General features: G+C 36.7%; 1 protein-coding gene across 1 annotated transcript; it reads left to right on the forward strand.

The window, feature by feature from the left end:
- Positions 1-33: 33 nt before the first annotated feature.
- On the forward strand, positions 34-26,038 carry LOC150105422 (uncharacterized). The gene is made up of 5 exons (XM_090393954.1): positions 34-98; positions 23,400-23,465; positions 24,073-24,203; positions 24,348-24,379; positions 25,977-26,038. The coding sequence occupies exons 1-5, from the start codon at positions 63-65 to the stop codon at positions 26,036-26,038; spliced, it is 327 nt and encodes a 108-aa protein (XP_090250080.1). The 5' UTR covers positions 34-62.
- The last annotated feature ends 370 nt before the right edge of the window (positions 26,039-26,408 follow it).

The raw sequence follows: 26,408 nt of genomic DNA on the forward strand, positions 1-26,408 counted from the left end.
CATGCGTCATTTGACACCTGTGTGGGATAACATGCACTCGCCTTTTTTAGCTGACGGAAGTGATGGTTGAACACGGAGCTCCAACAGTTCCTATGAAGGTAAGCCTTAATTTCGTTGCTACGATTTCTGTCCATATCGGGACAAAAGTACTGCATTGACACTCACTAACTCGAACTGATTTTCAAAATATGTGCTGGTAGGGCACGAGTAACATATGTTTCCCAGACATTTTACGTTATTAATATACAAATGCCATTTACGAGAGTTTGAAGAAAAAGTTCTCACAACAGTCTTTCCTTTTTGACTTCTCAGTCTTCTCATATGCCACGTGCATATTAAGTAGCTTTATTTCCCCGTACAACTGCAATCGTTCCATGAGTGCTTTTGTAGTTTACTACAGAAAATCAGCTTGGCATGAGAAACTCCAGTTTCTCGCACACTCACTGGGAGAAACATGCGGAAATCGTGTACTGCATTTGCTAATAAGCAGTGGTACAAAGACTCACCCATCTAACAATGAACGGCGTAATATTAAAGTGGATCTATGCTATGGATATATTACCTTACTGTTTCTTTAGTTTGTGGCATTGCGTGTGTGTGTGTGGGGGGGGGGAGATTACATCTGAAGGGATCTCATATTTGAAGATCTAGATTTCAGGGATCTTCTGAGAGACGCCTTTTATGGACTTCATAATGTATCCAATGAACAGATATGGAGATAATTTAAAAATAGCGTAATAGAGTTGGAGGTACTATTAAAAATAATAAGAATAAAGAGATGAAGTAGTTTGGATAGCTTATTAAATGAGAAGGCATGAAGAGAGGTACAAGAAGGCTTAACCTTCGGAACAAGACTCAGGAACATACCACAAACCAATTTTGTCAACCTTCACGAGAGGGTATTTCTCTTTTACGGCAGACGCAATATTTGAATGTGGGTGGATGCTTGAATATGAGAAAGAAAAGAATCCGGATTCCTTCCTGGAATCAGCGCAGCAGTTCCCAAACGGTGTCGTTTCTATCCCCATCTCATGAACGTTTTCCCGACGCTCAACTTCAAATACTTTCTACAAATAATTATTTGTAATAAGTTGATCCAATTCTCAAAATAAATTAATAACTTAACATATTTTAGATACTGGTTGGAATTACGTTTTGAGCAACTATGGTCTTGAATCTGGTATGTCCTGTTCCATGAACTGTGTTTACTGGCTGGTTTGTCTTCTGAGGGGCGAAAAACCTGACATTCATAGAGGGGACAAACTATTCCATTTTTCGTGTGAGACCAGCTAAGTCTAAGTTTTAAAATAACTTCTTTCTCCTATCCTAGACTGGAATCGAATCTATTCTTTCTGATCAAGGTGTCACAGTTACCAATTTCCCTACAGAGACACTTATCTTTATGGATTCAGAAGATTAATGCATTTCGTATCATTTAAATGATTGTAACGTTAATCACACTACCACTTACAATGTTTAAAAATATATTAATATTTGGGAATGTTTTGAAACAGAACATTGACTGAAGTGTAGTTTGATTTCTAAATTCCCACATCTAATGGGTAGAATGGAAATTGTACTTTTAAACAGCAAATGCAACCTCTTTTTTTTGCATGAACTGTGTTCTAAGTAATGTTCAATGTATCATCCACTGTCCTACAACGTGATATACTAGCTTACTAACTTTACAATTTCCCATTAATCCTCAGGGGGATGCGCACGATAATTATGATAGTAATACATGGAAAAGCTGCACCATTACTCAACTTCCCCTCAACAATTTTCCTCAAAATCAGTGTTACTTGTCAAGACTCCAACATCATCAGATCTTATATTTTTATCTTCTAAGGCACTTTTTACTGTATCACTCCACTTATATCTTGGTCTTCCTCTGGGTCTTTTTTTTTTTTTTTTTTTTTGAAGCAGAGAACACTTGCTTTGCTAATCTTTCCTCGCCCATTCTGTTTAAGTGACCATACCACCTGAGATTAGCTCTGCTAACGCATTCCTGGATGCTGACAATGTCAAGTTCTTTCCTAATATCCTCATTTTTAATACGATATTGACATTAACGCCATCTGTTCACGCCTCTAATATTTTTCAGGACTCTCATATCTGCGGTCTCTAGTCTTTGGTCAAGTGCTTTATTTGCTAACCCAACTCTCAGATCCATAAGTTAAAACTGGTTTGAACACTGTCTTGTATACAGCTAATTTAGTGTTCCGACTAATTTCTCTCTTATTCCATATGAATTTATTCAATTGACTTCCCACCATACCAGCTTTTCTGATTCTGTTGTCTATTTCTATATTTAATTTACCATCTTCACTAAAAATCGTGCCTAAGTAGCTGAAATGTTTCACTTGTTCCACAGGTTCTCCATTCACAACACAGTTGATATTTTCAATGATTCTGCCTATTTTCATTGTCTTTGTCTTTTTATTGCTGACCTTCATACCATATCTATTACAACAGCTATTCAATTTAGTCAGTGAATCTTGCAGACTTGTAGCAAATTTATTTAGAAGTGTAACATCGTCCGCATAAAGCAAAGAGCTGATATTAACATCTCCATTGATAGCAGGTTTAATAATAATCCGATCCATAATGCGATCCATATTGATAATGAATAACAGAGGGGCTAATGTACATCCTTGTCTCACACCAGATTTAGCATTAAACCATCTTCCTGTACTTCAATTCTAACTGCTGACTTACAACTCAAATAAAGACAAAGTATTGCTTCATATAATGCCCCATTGACACCATATAACTGAATAGCTTCTCTTGACACCTTGTCATATGCTTTTTCCAAATCGACAAAACTTAAATACAGATCTTTGTTATATTCCCATAATTTCTCAACTATTTGTCTTAAAGTAAAACTCCGACCCCGACAGCCTCTATTTGGCCTGAATCCAGCTTCGTCTTCACCATGCTTCCCTTGCACAATTTTTCGTGCCCCTTTATCAAGTATACTTGCACAAATCTTACCATCAGTAGGGAAATACCTCTGTAATTCTCGCATTCAGTTTTATTTGCATGTTTTGTAGATGGTACTATGAGCACTCTACTCCAATCATTTGGAATTTGATCCGCTCACCAGGATTTCTGAACTATGCAGTGCAGCCACAGTAAGACTTTTATATCTCCATACTTGGGCATCTTTAACCAAATATCGTGTACTCCAGCTGCCTGCCACATTTCAGGCTTTTGATGGCTTTTTGTACTTTATGTATTATGCCTGTTGAGTGTTTTCACAACCATGCTGTCACTGCTTCTTTCATTTAGCAAATTTTCAAAGTAATTACTTTATACTTCATGGATATCTTTTTCTCCTGTTTTCATGTCACCTTTATCATCTCTAATTCCTTTTATAGCACTCTTTCCTCCATTCCTAAGCTTCTTGAACAGCCTCCAGAATATCTTACCCCCCTTTTTGATATTTATTTTCTATATTTTTGCCAAAGTCCTCCCATGACTTTTGTTTAGCTAGTTTTACACAGTGTTTAGCATTCTTGCATTTGTCTGCATTCTCTAAGAGCACAAGCTGACTTATTTGCCAGGAACTTTTGATATGCTTTCTTCTTTTCTTTCAGTCTCTTTAACTTCCTCTGTTCACCATGGAGTTCTGATTTTTCTATCCTTTCACGTCAACATTAATAATAAACGTAATATCTTATCATCCAAGCCCTCCTTTGGATTTACATATGCATTTATGATCTCATGCAATCAATGGTTACTAATATTTTTATTGGTGAGATACGAATGAATTTTGTTTAACCTTCTAACGGCATTTTATTTCCAAAGCGAGTATGCGGCGCGCACCATCAGCTCTAAGCAATTTCTGGATGTGCGTCAGATTCCCTCTCCACTCCTGAGCCTTTATTGATAGTCGAACTGAAGACTATCGATTATTTTAGAGGCATCGCAGAAGCCAGTATACAGTCAATAACTGTCAGCATCTCGTTGTCCTAAATCCTAACAGCTATATATTATTTGTTTTTTTTCCGGGGTTAGTAATACGAGTTTCAAAAAAAAAAAAGAGGTAATTTAGTCAGTGACTAGAACTGAACTTAAAGCAGTCTTTCTTCTGGTGGCCTGCCGCTATGGAAGAAGTCTCTCCATTTTCACAGGGTTATGCAGTTTCTCCAACACACCCTCATTAAACTAGTTATAGGAATGAAATCGAATATACTATTCATTGTGAAACATGTTCCAATGAGCTGCCTTTCGCGAAGAACGAATTTTGGGGATAATCGCAGATCCTCACAATGGCCTTCCGCGCAGCATCGCCTTTTTCCATACTGTTTGCAAGTGGCTGCAGTGGAGGTGTAGGGAATAGTTCTCGGGGATGACCATCTCCGAGAACAATTTTTAGGCAGATGGACATGGTGATAATTAGTCATTGTGCGTGCTAAAATGGAAGGTGTGGCCAAAAATTCGGGTGATTTATTTATAAGAACTCTTCTTCGTGCAGTTAACTATAATCAGCGTGATCTCCGTATTTAATCTCCACTAGTCTCCCAATTTGTCAAAGAATTTATTTCATGTTCCTGTTAAACTCACGGTATAACGAATAATTTTCATCAGTTTACAATTATTATTGTAGAGTTAAGTCTAATTATCATCTGGAGCAAAACTGCTACTGAAAATGCACACTCTGAGAAATAAAGTCTGAAATATAAGGTTAATTAAAAAATAAGTTATTCTTATAGTAAACAATGAGATATAAATACCTGTAAGGGTCTTTGAAATTCAGTAAAGATAAGAAATATGGACAATTTCACTTCATCTTGATACATAATCCGCTAATACATATGTATAAGGGTGGTCTGAAAAATTCTTGGCCTCGACCATAGATAACAACTGTATCGGCAAGATTTCTTTTCATCTAAGTCGGTACATCTGTCACAAGCATCCATGTAAAATCGCAAGTCATTTCATCACGTAGTTTGTTTTATACAGCTGTCTGAAGCAAAAGTGTTGTCTGTATCATTTGAAATGGATAAAATCGAGTATCGTGCGGTTATAAAATTCTTTGTAAAGGAAGGTTTAACGTGAAAAGAAATTCATTCGAAGTTCTTAAAAGTTTATGGGCACTCTTCTCCTTCGTTTTCGACAATTAAGGAATGAGCTACCGAGTTTAAACGTGGCCGTACCATCCTTGAAGATGATCCACTTGAAGGACGTACAACAAGTGTAACAACACCAGAAATCATTGATCAAGGGTACGACATGGTATTGGATGACCGGCGAGTCAAAGTGCGTGAAATTGCTGAGACTGTAGGCATTTCAAAAGAACGTGTAGGATAAAATTTGCATGAAGAATTGCAAATGAAAAAGCTTTGCGCAAGATGGGTGCCGCGCTTGCTCACAGCAGATCAAAATCGCACTCGCATGAAAATCTCTGAACAGTGCTTGGAGCGTTTTAACAAGAATAAAACTGATTTTGTGCGTTAATTTATTACTATGGATGAGACTTGGATTCACCATTACACACCAGAATTCAAACAGCAGTCAAAACAGTGGACAGAAGCCGGTTGTTCAGCGCCAAAGAAGACAAATTCGGTTCCATTAGCACGAAAGGAGGCATCGGTGTTTTGGGATGCATTTTGTTTATTAATTATCTTGAAAAGGGTAAAACAATAACCGGGGAATATTATTCCGATATTTTAACCAGACTAGACGAAGAAAATCGTGAGAAAAGACCTGGTTTGCAGAAGGAAAAAATCATCCTTCATCAGGACAATGCACTTGCCCACAAAGATGCTTTGGCAATGGGAAAATTAAGGGATCTGCGTTATGAAATGTTGGAACATCCATCGTATTCCCCAGATTTGGCTCCCTCTGACTTCTATCTCTTCCCAAAACTAAAACTCTTTCTCGCTAGTCAGCGTTTTTCTTCGAATCCAGAGGTGATTGTAGCTGTAGAGGGGTGTTTTGCAGATCTTACTGAGAACCACTACAGGGACGGGATAATGGCACTGGAGCATAGCTGGAATAAATGTATTAGTCTTAAGGGAGATTATTATTATTACATGACACCTACGGAGAGTCCAAAGACTCATCGAGGGAGGGCACCTACTCCACAACTTCCCGTCTCCACAACACTCAAATCCATCAACCACAACTACTTTCATCATCTACACCAACGCCATCTACCGCCGACCACCAGCACTAGTATTTTCACAGATAATGTCATGGACTTGTATATATAAAATAGAGCAAAAAGAGAGAAATTATGATAATTATTTCATGGAAGAATTGCAGAAGTTAAAAGGGAATATTATGTAAAGGGAATTTGGCAGCTGCATAGAACGGAAGCATTGGGTTGGACTATTTGGAATGACTGCAGAAGCAAATAAAGTTATAAGCCCCTTTAAAAAGGGGGCTTATAACTCGTGTGTTTTTCAGACTGGTTTTCCTGTCTCGTGAGAAGAAAACCCTGTCATCTTCGCATGAGACCAACTCGTTTTCCGTTTAGAAGTCCTTTTAATGGTTCTTCGAGTTTCAGATGAGATTCGAACCTGGGTCTTTCCATTAGAAGGACATCGTGATTACCGACTGGCTGAGAAAGTTTCAAATGGAAGTGCGAGTACACGCCCACAAGCACACCAATTCGAAAAAGTTGATGTGAAGTTTACTCGCAAGCTAGAAAAATTACTCACACAAAATTAGAAATTCAATTCAAAATTATGACTACACTCAGCATAATCTCACTGTATAGTGCATAATAGCTTTTGTTTTGTTTGCTGTATGTGACCTAATGTTTCCATGGCAACAAGTTACGTCGTCAAGAACGAAATGGACGAGTTTTCCATTGCTCAATAGCAAAATTCACTACTTCCAGACGTTTTGCATTCGAGTATACATAGTGTGTGTGTGTGTGTGTGTGTGTGTGTGTGGTCTCCTTTTGTTATCGCCACACTCGACTGGTGAGTGCGTTGAAAACACGGCAATGGAAGCCCACAGATTCCCACTACAATTTCAGTTATTTCGACATAAAAAGAGGAAACTGATCACAATTTAGCTCTTCTAGGACTGTTCCTTTTCTTTCTCCATTAGCAAACACCCAGTAATCGCAAATATTATCTTTAAAGTAAAAAATAATATTTATTTTATTATGATAATCCTCTTCCAGCGTATGTGACCTGTATCATTACGTCATCGCCATAAAGTAGTCGCGAGAGAGAATAATATTGTAATCATTTTACTACAAATGGGAAAAACATCTCCCAGTGTTCACATCCCAAAGGATCATGATAACAGATCTAAATATATTTATTAGTCATTGAATAGCAAATAAACAAAAAAATTACCAAAAAGGAAGATATGGCGTTTGAAAGTGAAGCTATAGAAAGAAGAATAAAAATAGAACTGAAAATAATTCGGAAATAAATGCGAGAAAACAAAACAAAAATCTTTAACACAGAAAAAATGATTGAAAATAGTTCAGAAATATCGCTACAGATCAACATTCTGCGCGCCTATCTATCACGTGACTAATCCATTCTTTATAGTGTTACGGGAAGTGAAAAAACCCGCTGGTCAAGTAACAGATCTCGGATAATTGGAATATTTTCGCAGTTTTATGAATTTAAATCAAACAAAAGGAAAGTCATGGGGATGCAATAAGTCAGCTTTTCAGGATAAATGAAAACATCAAAAAAAAAAAAAACACGCCGGTGATCATAGACCGCACCTATAACGATATAACAAGAGATCCTTAGCATAATGTAGTGAATAAATAGACTTGGGCATACGTTTCTGGTGTATTCCTCCAATTAATCGAATGAAAGATAGGAAGCGTCTTAAATCCATCACTTTTATAAAGTTGCTCAATAATTATGCATGTATTAACCTGATAGCTATAATAGTTGCTTCCAGATGAAAGCCACAGACAATCCTGCTACGCTGCATGTTCCAGGTGGGATGCCTTGAAGAAGCAACTTCTTTCTGAGAGGAAAGAAGTACGCGCCCTTCGTTTGATGATTCGTATTCCATCACTTGCAAGAAACATTTCTTAAATCTTTGCACTTGAAGTAATTAAAAAAATGTTTCTCCAACACATATTAATCTCGTAATGTTATAAACTGTAGTTTCATATCAGTAATATGGAAATACCAGCTACCCATATATGCACACAGTGGGTTCGAGTCCCTCTGTGGCATGGATGGATGTAACGACTGATAAACAATTATTTTCCATGTTGAAGGCCTGAAACGGCTAAAAAAATACTGTCTTTAAAGCAGGGAAGGAACCGGTTTATCTTACTTCATCCACGTAGATATTTGATTGATTTACAAACTTTAGTGTGTGGGATTCCCATTAAAAAAAAATCAATCAATCTTAGAACCTCATGCAGGCATTCAACTCAAAAGCATAACTTTTGATAGATGGTAAAGCTTGATAAAGTTGTCAGACTTGATCGTCTCTTTTTTCTCTTTATAAAATTTTTTAAACTTAAAATTCAACAAATGCAAAAGCGGGGGGGAGGAAGAACTCCCAACACAAACAGTATGCAACTGCTCGATTTTAATTCTATTCCATCAAGCATTGCGTGTTAAAAGGACTAACAGAATATTTTAATAGTTCTACTCTCAGCGCTGTTGATAATCAGAAGCCATTCGAACAATTTATGAAGACCATTCGAGGTCCGATAAACACAAGAACTCAATCCCACCATCTTTGAAGGGAAAATAGCTCAAATACAGCGGGTTATTCCTAAATGCGGTTTACTACTCAGTCACGCATTTTACCTATCGGATTTTAATCGAAAAATTTAAGTACTGCGACAAAACCAGACAGATGGCTATTTGAAAACAGGGAACAATAACTTTCTCTTTTATGTTGGCCAAGTCCACTTGCCATAAAGCAAAACGTTGCTTCTACTTCGCTATTTATAGACCATTTCTTTTCGACTTTATTCATGGTACATTTCAAAAGAAACACTCAATGAACACAGAAGCGGCGTGCTCAGCAGCTTTATTCTCTATAATGTATGCTGTTTTGATGTGCCCCATGAAACAGCCATTCGGTTGAAAAGAACTCCGCTACCATAAAGTATAAGATAATTTGCCACATCTCATATTCTGCTTTCAGGATGATGATGAATCTCCTGCTTTTAGTTTAGAGAATAAAACTCGTTATTCTCTATTGAAGTTCGTGTAATTGTAGCTACCCACACACGTGTGGGAGGATGTTATTTCATACTAATTTGTCTTCCAAAAGGTAAAAAGACCCTGTGATAATTCTTTACAAACTTTTTTGTGCTTTTTGGTCCAAGACAATGTTCGAATTCATCAATAAATATAAATAGGAAAGAGCTTTTCATGATAAAATAATTATTTTGACACATCTGGTGTGAGAGAACATATTAATAACAAAGAGCTTTGAAAAATGGTTTGTATACAAAGATGAGGCGACACACCTACTTTAGGAAAGCTATAAAATACTATTCAACTAAATAATCGGGATATTGAGGACTAGTTGACTAATGGGCTCTTTATTAGTACGTTCTTTTTATGAAACGCTACCTACTTCTAACCCTATACTTATTAACAAAAAGTATTAAATATTCCATGGGAAAAATTGCAGGAATACAAAGCCAACATGCATGTTTGGGGATGCTAAAGGCATTTTGTTTATCAATTATCTTGAAAAGGGTAAAACAATAACCAGGGAATGTTATTCCGATCTTTTAACCAGACTACACGAAGAAAATCATGAGAAAAGACTTGATTTGCAGAAGAAAAAAATCATCTTTCATCAGGGCAATGCGCCTGCCCACAAAGGTGTTTTGGCAATTGGACAATTAAGGGATGTGCACTATGAATTGTTGGAACATCCACCCTATTCCCTAGATTTGGCTCCCTCTGACTTCTATCTCTTCCAAAATCTAAAAATATTCTTCACTGGTCAGCGGTTCTTTTCGAATCAAGAGGTGATTGCAGCTGCAGAGGGGTATTTTGCAGATCTCACTGAGAACCACTACAGGGACGGGATAATGTGGCTGGAGCATCGCTGGAATACATGTATTAGTCTTAGGGGAGATTATGTTGAAAAATAAAAATAATTCTGAAATTATAAATTCGTTTTTTCATTGTTAGGCCGAGCACTTTTCAGACCACCCTCGTACATTGTACAAAATGCGGTATCAAAATGGGTATTCAACTGAATATCCTAAGGATGGGCAATGAAAGAGACTGAAATCTAAGCAAGTGCATTGCGAAAGATGTGGTAACAGACACTAACAGGTTTTATGTAACATCAGTGATGCAGATTCCAGATGCATGTGTCTTGACTGTTGTCATGACAACGGTCATTACATGAACAGAATGATCCGGTTCTTCTTTAAGACCGGAGAAAGGTCAGCAGTGTCACTTCGATCGCAAGCCATAAAAATCTGCGTCATCGGTCACACTTCATCTTGCGTATCTACAGGGTGATTTTTTTTTAAATCTTTCGTAAAGGTTACTTATTTTAACAGACTTTGGCTAATGGACCGATTACAAGTCGATATAATAAGTGATTGCTACTGCAGCTGACTGGTGAAGGCTCAAATGAATAGAAATAGATTGGAAACCCAGTTTTAGACAGACATTCAAGCAACACTGTTTGTGAGCATGCGTGCAGTAGGGCTGGAGAAACAGTTTTGGGCTTAGCGTTTATACCATGTGGACATTGAAACGTCACTTGCAGCGATGGAGCACTGTAAACAAGCCCACTATACTTGTTGGAATGAATTGGTTGCTAGAGAAACGTCAATAAATACTTCGAATATCTCTTTACATGAAGTTGCACAATAATATCGAATATCCACTTAACACATAACCTAAAGACAACACGACGATACTAATTACACGAAGTGTATTGTGCTGATAAGGATTTAAATAATAAAAACGCAACAATGGGTATCCAAACATTGTTGCGTTTTTATTATTTAAATAAAACAAGTCAAAACAAGAGAATTTATACAGAATGATAATTAATTAAACAAAGAATAATATTTTTGTCCAGTCAATTTTGAAATGAGTTTGGGTTAAGATTATTTAAACTTAATGTTGAGGCAATTAAGGTCATGTTTCTGTTGATGTATTCGCAGAAGTGTATATTTTTAAAAGGCAAACGTGCAAAATATACACTTAAAATATTTTAAAACATTCCTGGTAAGGACTTGAACCCATGTCTTTTCCAAGGAAGAAATTTCTGCGAAAATAATCTGTAGAAAGTCGAAACTATGCGTGACTGACGTCAGGTAGATAAATAAACTTTTATGTCAAGTAACAGAAAACCTAATGATTTTTTTTCTTGGTAATGTGGACCTTCAATTATACGATGGAAAGGAGTTTCAACTCTCCGAAATGTGTACCGACTTTTCAGTTTCACATCGTGAATGTTTTGAGTTATCACGACGCACGCCAACATCTTTGACAGACAACAGAATGGCGTGGAAATAGATCACGATTCGTGGTATGCACGATCGGTTTAGCTGCATACACAAGCGAAGCGATTTTACTTCACTGACGCTGTTGAAATACCAAATTTCCTATAAAGAAGTCGATAAAACACACCAGTATTTTAATAGGCTTCAATTCGGAGAGAAATAAAGGATATTATAAATACATTATTAGTTTATGCATTTTAATTTTGTAAACAAAATTTATATCGCATTTCATGGGGAAATGGGATCCTGCTCTGAAACTCTGAGTTCCAAACATGGAACTTTTAAGCCTCCAGTAAGCGGGGTTGTGCTATCGCATCGGGCCAGCTAATTCATCCATCGTCTCAAGGCAATCACGTGCGTCCATGTCCACGGAAATCGAACCTGCAGCCTAGTAGTTGGAGAATGGAGATGCTAACCACTAGGTCTACCATGCAGGCAGATTATCCTTTCTTCTTGATGTTTCTGTTTAGAGAAATCATTTGAACATATGTCTGTCTTATTATAAAAAAAAACACTGGATGTAATTAAAAACCACGTGTTCTGATGAATGTCATAAAAAGAAGAAGAAAGGGTTCGTAAATGAAGTGTTTTTAAGAAAATATAACCATAATAGTGCAAGAAGGTTTAATCGCCATGCCTGTGGGTATTTTAGGGAGTGACATACTTCCATCATTTATACAGTACTCCCATCGGCGTTAACCGATGGGAGTACTGTATAAATACGATCCGTGTTCAAAATGTTGCCATCCTCATGTACAATTGAGTATATGAAAGACTATAGCAACAGCAATCGTATAGCCAGAATAACACCTTAAGACCAAATAACTGTGACTTAGTTTCTGAATATTGTTCAGTGTTCTTTTGAGATTAGAGTATCCATAATGGTTCTTCATACATTGCTCTTGAAAGCTTTGTAAGTTTTTGGATATTCATACACGATTGTTTTCGTGTTGCTCAAAATATGAGCGGCTTACAAGCTACTTCTGTGAATTAGCAGTATGAATCTAAATGAAGGGTGAGAATCTATTTTGGTGACGAACCCAAGAGCTTTTCTGCATGGAAATTTGCGCAAAGCAAAAAAAAAAAAAGTTTGAGCAACCAATGCAGTAAGTTCCATATCTCACAGTTTGGGCCAGGACTGATCTATGGGCAAAGGATCGAATGAAAGACAAAATTGTTGGATTGTCACTTGGCTCGCTGCCATATTCACAACGAAGCTCGCTATTTAAACACGACAGTTTTGGAATATCTGGGTTGATAACATAAAGGATGTTGCTGAGGGACTGTCTTCTGATCGGCTCTTTGAAATTAAGGATGATAGTTGTGTTTATGGCACAGGAAAACGTACTTTCGTATTTAGACAAGGATCGAAATAATTTATCTTTTTGTTGATAACTTAAACAAATTACAGTTTCATCTACTGATGAGATGCAACAATTAAAAAAAATACGACTGCGTTAATCATTGTAATCCACCAATTGAAAATCTTGACTCGTAGATAGTTGAGTAATTTCTGGCAGAATAGGCTATCCAACCAACAAGTTGCGAGTTCGAATCCCGCCATATTTTTTATTGTCTTTATGTAGGAGATGAATTTTATCTCACGGTGTGTAACCACCATCCTGCTTGTTGGTGGCTTCAAAAAGTTCCACGTTTGGTCTCTACTCGTACACCAGGGTTTCTGGATTATATAAAAACAAAAAATATTTTTAAAAACCTTAGTCCACCCACGGTGGGTATGTACTATAAGTTTACGACCTTTCGTGAGCTGTCACATAAAAAATGACATGAAGAGCTAGATTTCAAAATTAACAACAGAAAAAAATCCTTCCTTACAGGGAATGGTGGTGGAAGTATTTTAAAAAACAAAAACAATATAATTATTGGCTAATTGAAGCGGAATAAGTATGCCATTGTTACGTAACAATGACGCAAAACCTCAACGGTTTGTCAATGAAGTAAAATACCATATTCCATTATTACTTGTGTTTTAACGTTAAGAGAAAAGGATTATGGTTAAACTGTATCAATATTAGAGGTTTTAAAGCATTAGGATCATCAATAATCGCTATATTCGATTTGAAATGGTGCAAATTACCTTAAAACCAAACATTGACGTTAAAGTTACTGCATCATTCTGCACTTATTTGTATTTCATATTTCCACAATGTTTCATCTGTTGACAGTTTACAATCGATTTTTGAAAAGAAAGTTATCCGCGCGAGTTTATTATTGTCCGAATACGCTTCGAGCACATTATGAACAGGACCAAATGCGCTTCCTACACTGGGTGGGAAAATGTGATAAAACATATTTGGTATATCACGCACAAATTCCTCTTTCATTTCAAAGTTGTTCTTTATCTGACATTTCTCAAGTCATTTATACTAAGAATAAAATATTTTATGATTACTTCAGAAAAAAATGGAAAAATCGAACCACCGCGAAAAATAACTATCGAATTAATTAATTTGGTAGCACAGGATGAACAAACGGAAAGAATAAATCTGAAGAGAAAAACACAGTAGTTGTTTATTAAATGCGATTAAGATGATGCTCGGGAAGGGGACATTCTAACATTATCGTTTTAAAAGTGCATAGAAAAACGCTTGTCAAAATGGACTTCTTCATAGTAGACAGTCCTCTTAACATCGAACTTTGATCGTATGAAACATGCCCTGTGCAGGGAGTATTTCTGAAATGCTAACGTGCGCAGTTTTTTTTCCCATTGCGTAACTAAAGAAGTTGTAATGAATCGACTCTGAAGGACATAGTTAAGCGTTTGGGTCATCAGTCAGTGTGTGTGTATGTCGACGTTGATTTTCAAGGAATCAAGAGATATAAATTCCGTCATTTACATTAGGATTTGGTGAGGATTACCCTTAGTTATCATTAATATAATTTTATTAGTCATAACTATTAGCCTGAATACTGTCTCCTGCATGAAGCGAATTATACTTCAGTACGCCCCCCCCCTTCCCCGGTGATACTTTTCTTTGACTGTTGCTCCTATGCAATCAACCAATTTTAAGTGCTTCTCAGAGGATTCCATAACCAAACAGTACTTCTCAAGGTTCAGCTTTTCATGTCCTTAACCTGGAAGGCAATCGGTAATTAAATGTCGTATCAAATAACTCTTCTGTTTCAATCGTCACTTTCACAGTCGCCGTTATTGGCGACTGTGAAATAATTTAAATATCGATGATAATATTCGAAATTTTAACTTTGTTCTGAATTATACGTGCCGCAGATAACGGATAAAATCATAATAAACAAAATAATGACGGCAGAGAGTCACTGACTTACTCTGCAGTTGCAGGTTGAATATTATCGCTCTGCCCCACTTCATTCTACGAAAGGTATTCAAAACAGAAGCGTAGCTAGCGGGGGCAGTTCGCTCCGGGCGGCACTTTGAACCTTTTTAAACTTTTGCAGTTAATTCTAAAATACAGTCTCGAGAACTCAGTTCCAAATAGTGTCAGTTTTCTACTGCGAATTTTCCTCGCAATTGCTGTAAGTGTTGCTAGTTGAGAGGAGTTTTTCTAAATAAAATAGATTAAGAATTACCTGCATTACTATGAAATAGACTTCGCCAATGTCATCGACGATTTTGCTAACAGAAAAGCTAGAAAAATAACATTTTAGAATGTTGAAATTAAAGTTTTACTTCAAAAATAAACATAGTGTTTTAATTTATTTCCCTATGCGTCGTTTTGGCTTTTTGTAGTATTTTTGGTGTATTGAGAGGGCGGCAAAAGTTCTAGTTACACCACCGATTCAAAAGGACACAGCATGCCAAATTTGAAGCATCAAATTCAATTGATAAACTAAATCACACTGAAAATAGAAAACAAATATTCTCAGAAAGCATCTGTTTACTTCATCTCCTCCAGAAACTGTATAATTAATCGATTTCGACTAAATTTTGCAACACAAATTTTTTTACCGCTTAAGATCTCTTGAAATTACAGCACGAGCGGTTAAAATGAAAGGGTGTTGGCGGTTACTTCCTCACCGAAAAAAATTATTTCCATAATTTAATTTTCCATCTTCACTAAAACTTTGCTTAAATAGATGAAATATTTTAACTTGTTCTACAGATTCTTCATTGAGGGTGCAAGGGACGTTTTCCATGTTCCAATTTCTTAGTTCTTTTGATTGCTGATTTTCATGCCAAATTTATTACAGCAATTATTCAATTTAGAATCTTGAAGACATCTACTGGATTTGCTTAGGAGAATATTATTCATAAATATAGTTTAGCCGAGTATCGATGCTACTCTCCTGCATAATATCGTTAATCTCTTGTTCATCACCTACGAATAAGAGATGACTTTGTCTTGATTTCACATTACACGTCTGTGTATCCTTCAATTCCGTTATCTTACGACTTAAGAAAAGATTATGTATTGCTGTACATAACGTCCATTTACATTATTTAAGTGTAGGATGCTCAACACCTTTTCTCTTGACACCTCGTCATATGCCTTTTCCAGATGTACAAAACTCAGATGCTTATTACAAGTCATTATGAAAGGGAAAATCTGACGACCATCTGCATTTCGCATGAATCCAGCTTGTTCTTCCCAAAGTTTCCTTTGCACAACTTTTCTTAGTCTCAGTATGCTTGCATAAATCTCATTTGGAACACTCAATAAGAAAATGCCTCTGTAATTCTCACATTCAGTTTTATTTCTCTTTTTATATAGATCGGTACCATGAGAGCTCGGCTCCAATCATTGGGAATTCGACCCTCTGATCAGGCCCTCTGAATTATGCAGTGTAACCACTGCAAAACTTTTCCACCTCCATACTTTTCTGGTTGAATATCATCTACTCCAGTCTGCCATTCCAAGTTTTTGACGGCTTTATCTACCTCAAGTATTGATATATACTCCTCTTTGCATTCCTCTTGGATATTTTCTACCATTACTCTTTCGATACTCATATTATTTCTAACTAGACATGCAGAATATTTATCTTCATTTTTAATAGCGTTTCTTTCACCGCACTCTTTCCTCCACTTCTAAACGTACTCTTCGTATCTATCAACTCAATGAACAAGACATTTGCGTCCATTTTATTTCCATATGAATTTGTGCACATCTTTATGTTTAGAAAAAGTTCTGGATTTTTGTTCAACTTCTATATGTATCGTGTTCATTTCTTAATACTCTACTGTTCAGATCTGCAATAAGGACCAGTTTTTCCTATGAAAGCTGTCCTCTCTAAACTGAAAAAAAATCTTCCTCCTGACACTATTCCCACAGGCACAAATAAATCTTGTAAAATTTCCTATTTTGCAAATTGTCCCTATCGCTGTTTTTGAAAATGACTACCACTCAATAAATCCCGAATGGAAGTCAGTTTAACTACGGTGGCTCAACTATAATAGGAGTACCCTCCGTAGCTTAGTTGGTAAAGACGAGTCCTTTGGTTGGAAAGACCAGGGTTTGAATCCCCTCAGTCACGTGGGGAAGTTTATCACATCTTGGCAATTAAATGCGAATTAGTCTCTCACACGAAGGCGGGATTTTTTCCAGAAATTCGAGTTTTTCTTCCCTCAAAAACCAGCCATGTGAATACACAGATCTCTTACATAAATACTTGCCATTAAGATGTGAGTCAACTGTAATCCTTAACTATAGGACTTGACCTGTCCTAAGGGATGACGAAGAATATTCCAGTTAATTTCACATAGCAATGGGAATTAAACTAGCTGGATCGCCTTTCACCATATATCACGAGAGTACATTAAATGGATTTATTCTTGTGTTCTCAATTCGAGGATGCAGATCAACTCACATCATAGAACTAACAGAATAATGAAGTCGGTTTTATCGCATGCTCTTTAACACGTTCATTGCCAATCACGCGATATCGCGCGATGCGAGTTATCACCAAACGGCCGATCACGCGTTATCGCGTGGACGTCGCTAACTAAATGAAAACATTTAAAAAAATTGGCCACCATACGAAATTCCAATTTTCAGCTTGGCAATGAAAGTGTTAAACACACCTATTTATCTGATGTTGCCCTAGTGTGGTAAGACCAATCAATGGTTGGATGGATATTCAAAAATGCACCGGGACTCGTCAAATACGTGTTGGTGATGAAAAAGCAGGTTTGGGAAAGATTTTACAAAACGTGTGAGTCACTGAGTTGACAATCGAAGAAGTCAACGTGTGTAATACTTCTTGGTTCTTTTCAAAGAGGGGGATGTCTGTTTTCTCCCTAAAACAAATTAACAAAAGAAAATCTGCAATTTAGAGAAACACACACCGTCTAGTTATAGTCACCAGGCGCTAATCCAAATCGAAGGGCACATGTATCTACGCACTGTTGTCAATCATCGTCCATGTGAGCAAAACTTGTCACGTTCAACAAAACAGCACACTGTAGTGACTTATAGTCGGAAAGCCAGCGTTTGTTTCTGCATGACATCTGAGTTGGTTGTCTAGGATACATTCGATGGCGTACTCTTCATAATTCAAGGCCAATAACGATGGTTGGCCTATTTCGTGAAATTACAACCTAGAGGGAATAACAACACCAAGCACACCGCCAAAAAGTCATGAATAATACAACGAAGTAGGTCAAAACTTCTATCGACAAGTTCGATTTTTCAGATCAGCAACAACATCGAATGCGAAATACTAAACGTAAAACTATGTAATCAACATATTTGAACGCCAGAAAATATCAAACATCTGTCACAATGCTACACTATGTGGAAACCTAAACTGCGACACATGAGTAGATAATTCTATTTATACGGCAGAATATGAGTACGGATCTGTTTCAAGCCACTTAAGACCTCTGAAAAGCACCGATGATGTCACACCGGCATGAAATTCATATCACCCAAAGACAGAGCAGTCCAATGTGGTCTGCGCTGTTGATCGCTTGTCGAATGTGATGCATGCGGCTCTATCTAGTGTTACCTACTACTAACCCAAACCCCCACGATCATTTATACACCAGCCTACAGAGTTTTCTACATCTAAGCAATAGCCTTTGGTTCTTCGATGGGCATTGCTTTGGCTGAGGTAGAATTCTCTCATTGTTCCCACTGGTTGCATGCTGCAGTTTATTTAGGATGACTACTCATCTTCAGAATAAGCATGGCATACTATAATACTTTTCCCTTTCTTCGAAGTCTTAAGATTTTCTGCATAGAGCACTCACATACCATATTTATTATTACGAAGTGTGTACGCATGCGCACACATGACTATGCTTCAAACTTAAGCACGCAAGACGTTGCTGACTATAAGGGCGAAGCAAAATGCTTTTTTATTCCCTGCTATCTGATAAGGATTACTGTGTGAGGAAAAGTTTATGAGCTAAGAGCTCTGCCTGAGTGGGTGCGATTCAGAGATCTTCATTTGGAAGTAGGATGGCCTTCGGTCTCCTATATTTTGAGAAGTCTGTTTCATCATAATTTGCTGCTTGTTGCACTAATTCATTTGGATGTGAAGAGGACACTGAGAAGAACTTCACTGCTGAAGACTGCAGGAAAGAATAGATGTAGGGGATATTTGTATCCCGGTGAAGTTGGACATTTCTGACGTACCATGGTGCGTTTAATATCATGCGGAGACATTTGTTTTGCACTTTCTGTAGTTTGAGGATATTTGTACTTGAGATGTGACTCCAGGCTGGGGATGCGTAAGTGATAATGGGTCGAATCAACAGTTGATAAAGGAGCAGTTTTATTTTGGTATCCAGCTTGCTATTCCTATTGATAAGAGGGTAAAGCTGTGCAATGACTCTTGATGCTTTTGAACATGAGGCTTTTATATGTGAACTGAAAGTTAATTTTCTGTCCAGCAGTACACCCAGATATTTGGCTTCTGCTTTCCAGGGAATCTTGGTATTAAATAGGAAGATATCATCTTTGGGGAGTATTGAGTTTTTAGTGAAGAGCATGGCAATACTCTTCTGAGGGTTTACTTGCAGTCTCCATTCCGAGAACCAGTGCTCTAATCTCTGCAGATTTTCTTGCAGTTTCTTGGTGACAAGGTGAGGTTTAATAGATCTGGCTAGTATAGCTGTGTCGTCTGCGTATAGGGCAATGATGGATGACATTGGATTGTGCGGAATGTCCGCCATGTAAATCGTGAAAAGTATCGGTGCCAGAAGGGACCCTTGAGGAACTCCTGCCAAGATGCGTCGTTGGGTAGATAATATATCATTTAGTTTGACTTGCATTCGTCTGTCACTAAGAAATGACTTTATAATTTGAACTAGATCTGATGGAATGCCAGCTAAAATCAACTTGTATAGTAGTCCAAAGTGCCATAACTTGTCAAACGCCTCCTCTAAATCAAGAAAAACTGCCCCCGTGTATTGATGCCAATTATAACTTGTGATAATGAATTCTATTAGTCTGTGAATTTGTTGGGTGGTACTGTGAAATTGGCGAAAACCAAACTGTTCTGAAGGAAGGATGTTTAATTTTTTTACTGAAAGTTGAATTCTGGAAAGATAGCTTTTTCTGCTATTTTGCCCAGATTAGATATCAGACTTATGGGACGATAACTTTGAGGCTGCTGAGGATCCTTGCCTGGTTTGTATATAGGAACTATGTCTGCCAACTTCCATGCAGAGGGGAAGTACTTAAACCTGAACATGGCATTTATTATTCTTGTGAGATATACGGTGGCCTTTCGGGGTAGCAGTTTAATAACTTTGTTGGAGATGCCGTCAGGCCCTGGAGCTTTTTTATTCTTTAAATTCTTTATAATGTCATAAATTTCAGCTGGGGAAATAGGTGTGAGTTGGCTAGTACAAGTATCAGGCCGTTTTAACACGTGTCTGACGTGGCGGTGGACTTTGTAAATATGATTGAAATTTAGATTATTGTATGAAGGGCTACACTGTTTTTCTAAATTTTTAGCTATAGTTTCGGCTTTTTCTGCATCTGTGTAAACAATGTTCAGGTCAGATTTGAGAGGAGGAAGAGATTTGTTTTTGTTTTTGATGTTTCTCAGGAACTTCCAAACGGATTGATCACCAGGTGATATGGAGGCTAATTTATCTTCCCATAGTTTGTTTCTATGGACTTTAAGTGCATCTCTCACTGCACTGTTCATTTTGTTGAGATATTTCTTGTCTTGGGGTGCTCTGGTGTTGTGGTATCTTTTTCTTGCTTTATTTTTCTCCCTGATTAAGTTCATTATGTCATCTGGTAGTCGTTTAGGCTTGAAGGTCAAACTTAAGCAACCATCTCAATGATTGATTTCTATTTTACTTATGTATAAAATTGAAAGGTGTGTTGTAAAACATTATATAATGTAAAGTATATTAGAATTAAAAAAAACTGTAACAATAATATTATTTAGCATATATATTTCGTCTCTATTTATATGAAAGCAATAATTTTTCTTATGAAATAAATACTACCAGCCTTTGTTTTTCACAAGCAATCAGTCTCTTATAAAGATGGATTATTTATAGATAACACAAAATGGACTCGGAGGTGGCAGGAATAAATTATACTAAGTCGATATTCTAAGATCCCCCCCCCCTCCCTAAACATTATCAAAATAAGTATTGATTACAAATTTCTTCGCTATAGTGTTAGCGGAAGAACTGTTTAAAATCGGAAGGATGCAATCAGTTATTATGCACGAAATGGGAACTGGTAATACGAGGAACATGTAAAAGATTTAACGAACCAAGGAAAATAAAAACGGAATTATTACGGTAGTGTACGGACAATAAATGAATGAAGAATAAATGCCATATGCCTCCGACATAAAGAAAATCATAAAAATAACGTGGAGAAACATCTAAGAAACTTATTAGTAATAGGCTATTTAATAATTAATAGAAGCGTCGCTCCTGTAGAAATGATTTCTATCCGAATTCTAGCTTCAGCTGATATTGGAACTGATCATGCATGACTTATTGCAAAATTGCAATTCCTGCCAGGAATCTGGGAAATAAAATGAAAATTCTGGGATACTATTCACAACAGCTAAGTTCAGGGCACACCTTAGTAATTATGCGAGTATATAAACATATCTCATGTACATATCTCATCTGGTTTCAAAGGGCCCTTTCGTTGGAAAGACCCGGGTTCGAATCCAGTCTGTGACGAACTGATAAAAGTTCGTCACAGACTGGATTTGGAACAGCGAAGAGCTTGTATTATTTTATGTTCTTTTCAATCAAAGGCGAATTATCTGGTCTCATACTAGGGTTGAGGGGTTTCTCCCGGAAAGTCGGACCTTTTTCGTCCCCATGAACAACTCACGTCTGCAGGCATAGAATGCTGTTGAACAAGGAAGGCAACGGGAATCCACCTTGTTCGATAATAATTCCTTATTAATATAGAATTACTAACTATTGGCTTGAGGGGAACCCACACATGTAAACATACCCTTAATTGAACAAAAGTGCTGGGAAGAAAACTTTACTGATGCTGTACGAGGAAGAACGAAAAAAAAAAAAAAAACCGTTATCTGAAAATTTGAAAGGAGAATTCAGAACAATCTCGAAAATCAAAACACGCCTTACTCGTCACAATACAACGCCTGTAGGGTGAGTTCTGGAGGTACTGCTGGATACTGACGAATGATGTTAATTATATTACCTCAACGCGGAGCAAAATGTCGTACATTTGATGTTTTTTCCGAGATCCCGCAGCGAACAACTTCCTGAGCTGGGATTTGGCTGCCGCTGACCTATCATCCTGACATGAGAAAAATGCTCAATCGGCCAAATAAACTACTGTCGACAAGCACATGAAATGAGAGAGTGTCACCTCAGCCAAGTAACCCATCCGAACTCAAGAAGTTGACACACAGAACCAAAGGCTGCTACTTAGAAGTAGACTAAGAAACCCGGATGGCAAAAAAAAAAAAAAAAAAAACATGGAAACGAAAAAAAAAAAAAACATCGACTTTTTTTTGGACGGGATGGAAAGGCCGGAAATTTTCGTCAAAGAAATGTGGTCTTCTGGAAAAATTTCACATCAGGAGGAAAGAACATAAAATAAATACAAGCTCTTCGCAGTTTTCCCAAGCAACTATTTTTGTCGCAATTGCATATTAAAGTGGATTCCACGAAAAACTTTGTTAACACAGTTTAACAAAATGCACCATCATTTCTTCCAGTACTTCACTGTGAGATTCCGTCCCCCGTAAAAAAAAAGGACAGAAGCCTAACTAGGACGGCCATCATTTGTCAAAATTCAGATTGAAGGAAGTGTTAAAAGATGAATTTCAACACGATATCTCATTAAACTAGAACTGGACGCACCTTCAGAGGCATTGTTGGAATCATTTGGACAACAGTAAAGCTGAACATGATAAACATTTTAGGGACACTAGACACTCCCCTCCCCCATATACAACTCTGTTCCTATCACTCAACCGTATTCTCTTACGAAATAGTTTTTATTTATTTTACGAACTATATTCCACTGAAATAAAGCGACAGCATTTTACATTTCCTAAATTGTTGTTATAATGGATCGGAATTACGATCGAATCAACGAATGTTATATAAGACTAATGTATTACGTGTGTAATCACTTTTGTTTTTCGGATGTTGAAGTTTGCGGTTCGAAGTACCGCAAACTGGCGAAACAGAACTCAAATGAACAAAGCAATCGCTGCATTCGCACGCTGGATAACTCTTCAGTCGAAAGCTCTTATGAAGGCTCTTAATATTCTACAAAGAAGAACGAGTTCTTAGGAAATTGAGGGGACCCTTCTACTTCCTGGTGGTAAGAAAAACTAAGTAATAATATTGTGCATGTTTAGAGGTTCGTTTTGTTCAGAATATTTTTCATTTTTAAAGATTTTTAATATAAAGTTCAATAAAGTACTTTTAAGTGGTGAGTTTCTAAGTCCGTGGATTAGCCTCAAAAATACACTTTAGTTTTTTTTCCCTTTAAATGGTGAAAAAAGCTTAGAAAGTTGTTCTCTTATTTAGGTGTCCACACCTGCAGCTTCTGTGTTCGACCACACTGGCTCATCTGTTGTCTGCTTGGTATTTCTGGTGAGTAATATTTAAATCGCTAACATTTATTGAGAGATTTAGTTTTTTTTGCATTGATTTAGAACATTCTGCAGGCTAAAATGGACAAGAACTTTCGGAAATTATTTCTTACAATTATCACAGTTTCACTCATGAAATGTCGTACAAAGTTATCGAAGATGAGTTAAAGGGTGGTAAGTAAGACGAAACTTGATTGTTTTTGTTTGAAGCGTGGACTTTGTTATAGAGAAAAATAGAATGCATGGATAAAAAGAAAGAACAAGATGCGTGTCTATTAAAGGAACTTTTAGAAAAGTGCAAGACAAATGGAAATCTTCAATGCGAAGTCAGCCCACAAGCAGAGTCAGTAATTTCGATCTTGGACATTTCTGCCTTCCTTTAGATTTTAAGTTTTTTCTTTCCTATTTGATCTCAAATAGCCTTTAGTTTATAGTCCGATTATCTTCATTTAAGTTTTATTATTTGTATATTTTCACTAATAGTTCTTTCAGGGTTGCTGTTATCTTTCCATAAGACACTTCTCTCTCGCTGACTGCACTTCTCATTGTCGAATCCAACTTCACTTCCAAGCAAGATCTCAATTGTGACTGTTTTTCTGTTGTTTCAGGATTGCGTTGCTGGTGGTGGTGTGTCTAATCGTAGTTCTGATCATCGTCTGTGTCATGTGCTGTCGAAAACCTCGCAAGGGAATGATGGCTCGTTTGGTTCATCCTCTGCCAAAAACAGTTTTGCGAACAGGTAAGTCATAAGCACGTGACTGTTCTTTTGCTTACACATTTCCAAGTACAAAAATGATTTTTTTTTACAGCGGAAATGTCTGTTTAAAAACTTCGTAAATTCACACTAAGCCCCAAATTTTATTTATATTTCTATTTTTTAAAGCTCAAGATCCTCAAGGAATCATCCAACCAGACGTAATGTTTTACAAGCGTTGTCCCATGGAAGCTGCTGTTATAGCAACCTTTCCACCTCCTGGAACAATGTTGCGAGTTTCCACCCCAATCAAACCACTGACACCAGCCTATGAACCAACCCAACCGGTATCCATAACAACCACTCATGTAGCACCCACCACCAGCAGCAATGAACTGACTCTTCCTCCAGGTTACGTTGTTCCTCGTGACCCCAAGTATCGCTGACAACGGCCTTCTCTTAATATCTGATTCAGTGATTAAAACTATTTAATCTGTACTGGGCCACTGAGGTGATTAAGTACCACCATCTAAATGCAATTTCCTGGATTGAAAAATCAACGTTTACTTCGACTCTACATTGTGCTGCCATCTAGTGAATTAGGACGTAACTAGTCATTTTAGATGTTGGTTGAGAATGTAAATACGTACGTTAGTCAACGAGGTAGTCATTGGAATGCTATTTATGAAAACATCTCTAAGCTATTTTCATTAAGTGAAAATTATATTTGAACACTTATGTGCCTTAAGTGTATTATACTTATTTAATGAGAAGAATCCCATATAATAAACGCGCAACCTAAAGTAGTCACTTTTATGCGATAGAAATAATTCATAAAAATATAATAAAGCACCCGGATTAACAGTTATTCACTTTTAAAAACTTAAAACAGTGGGGTTAATCTAGTCATGAGCTGATATTAAGAACAAAAAAATTTATTACCGGAGTGTAATTATAATAGTTCTACGATTTAAAAAAAAAAAATGCAAGCACAGTCTCTACGAAGATCTGACAGGGCCTAACAGGATCAAAAGATAGCTAAGTATTTGCTTTAAGACTCAGTCCGAGACACTTAGGCCATTAGCATGCATTATTCTATGAAAGTGAGTTTAATCGATGTTAAATCACATGACAATATACAGTGAATATTGACACAGTATCTTTAAATTCCTATCTTAAAAAAATAAATACATCTACTGCAACACCGATTGTTATTCCGTTTCTAGGATCAACATTTATTTACAGTTCTCCGATACAATTAAATACTTAGAATTATTTTTGATTATATGCACCATATAGGCTACATGCTTTGAAATGTAGCCTATATGGTGCATATAATCTCTACTAGCATGTTTCAAGGGAGAAAAAAAGGAAATGAGAAGGATCGCCTCCTTCCAAGCCTAAAATTCAGTTTCACGAGTGCACTGCTTTCACATCCACAAGGTGTGAAGAATCTATAAATCCTCGATGTAATTTTATGTGAATTTTAAACAGATATCACAAAAGAATGTTCTACAATAGATAGAGAAATGCAAAACTATTTTTAAACGTAGTATTAAAATTCTTCATTGTTGGGATCAACAATACATCTTGATCATATGATGACTCATTGTTGCAAATGCATGTTGAATGTATTGTTATACTACTGTTTTAAAGCACTTCTTGATGACGAAAACTTGGGGAAAAAAGAAAAATGTAATGACAGACTTAATATAACCATTCTATACGTAACAGTGGATCAGTCAGTTTGTAATCAACGCTCACTGTTATGATTATATTATGAAAAATAAAATGTGTTTTGTTGCTGTTTTTTTATAGAATTTCCATATAATATTACATCAAAAGTTGTAAAAATTACTCAAAAATCGATTAAGTCTTAGTATTAACTGCAATTGTATTCTACTCATTCAAGTACTACTTTTAACTCATCTCCTTTACACAACATAATTCATTTACACGAGATCTGAATTAGTGTATAATTCCCACGTGACTATAAACACCTGCCGCTAGATGGCGTTGACTACGGCCTTGAAACTAAATCAACATCGCGGTGTTATACGAGTAGTTAAAAAAAGGTTCTGATGATTGATTTTCCAAAGATTGGTTAATTGTAGGTGCTGCCATCTTTCGGGAAATTAATGTCTCTTGGGATAGTTCATCGAATTTAATATTTGACTCATGATGATAACTGATTATTGGCGCGTAATAATGATCAATATTACAGAATGAAGGTTGATGGATCCTGAAATA

This window comes from Typopeltis vanoorti, chromosome 6 (assembly GCF_054136105.1).
Source record: "Typopeltis vanoorti isolate ZY-2024b chromosome 6, IOZ_Tvanoo_1.0, whole genome shotgun sequence".
Classification (NCBI taxonomy): domain Eukaryota; kingdom Metazoa; phylum Arthropoda; class Arachnida; order Uropygi; family Thelyphonidae; genus Typopeltis; species Typopeltis vanoorti.

Excerpts from the sequence above, each read along its gene's own strand:
- LOC150105422 (XM_090393954.1), top strand. The coding sequence starts at position 63 with ATGGTTGAACACGGAGCTCCAACAGTTCCTATGAAG. Across the intron at positions 23,466-24,072 it reads TTGTCTGCTTGGTATTTCTG|GATTGCGTTGCTGGTGGTGG; the intron begins GTGAGTAATATT and ends CTGTTGTTTCAG. Across the intron at positions 24,204-24,347 it reads AAAAACAGTTTTGCGAACAG|CTCAAGATCCTCAAGGAATC; the intron begins GTAAGTCATAAG and ends TATTTTTTAAAG.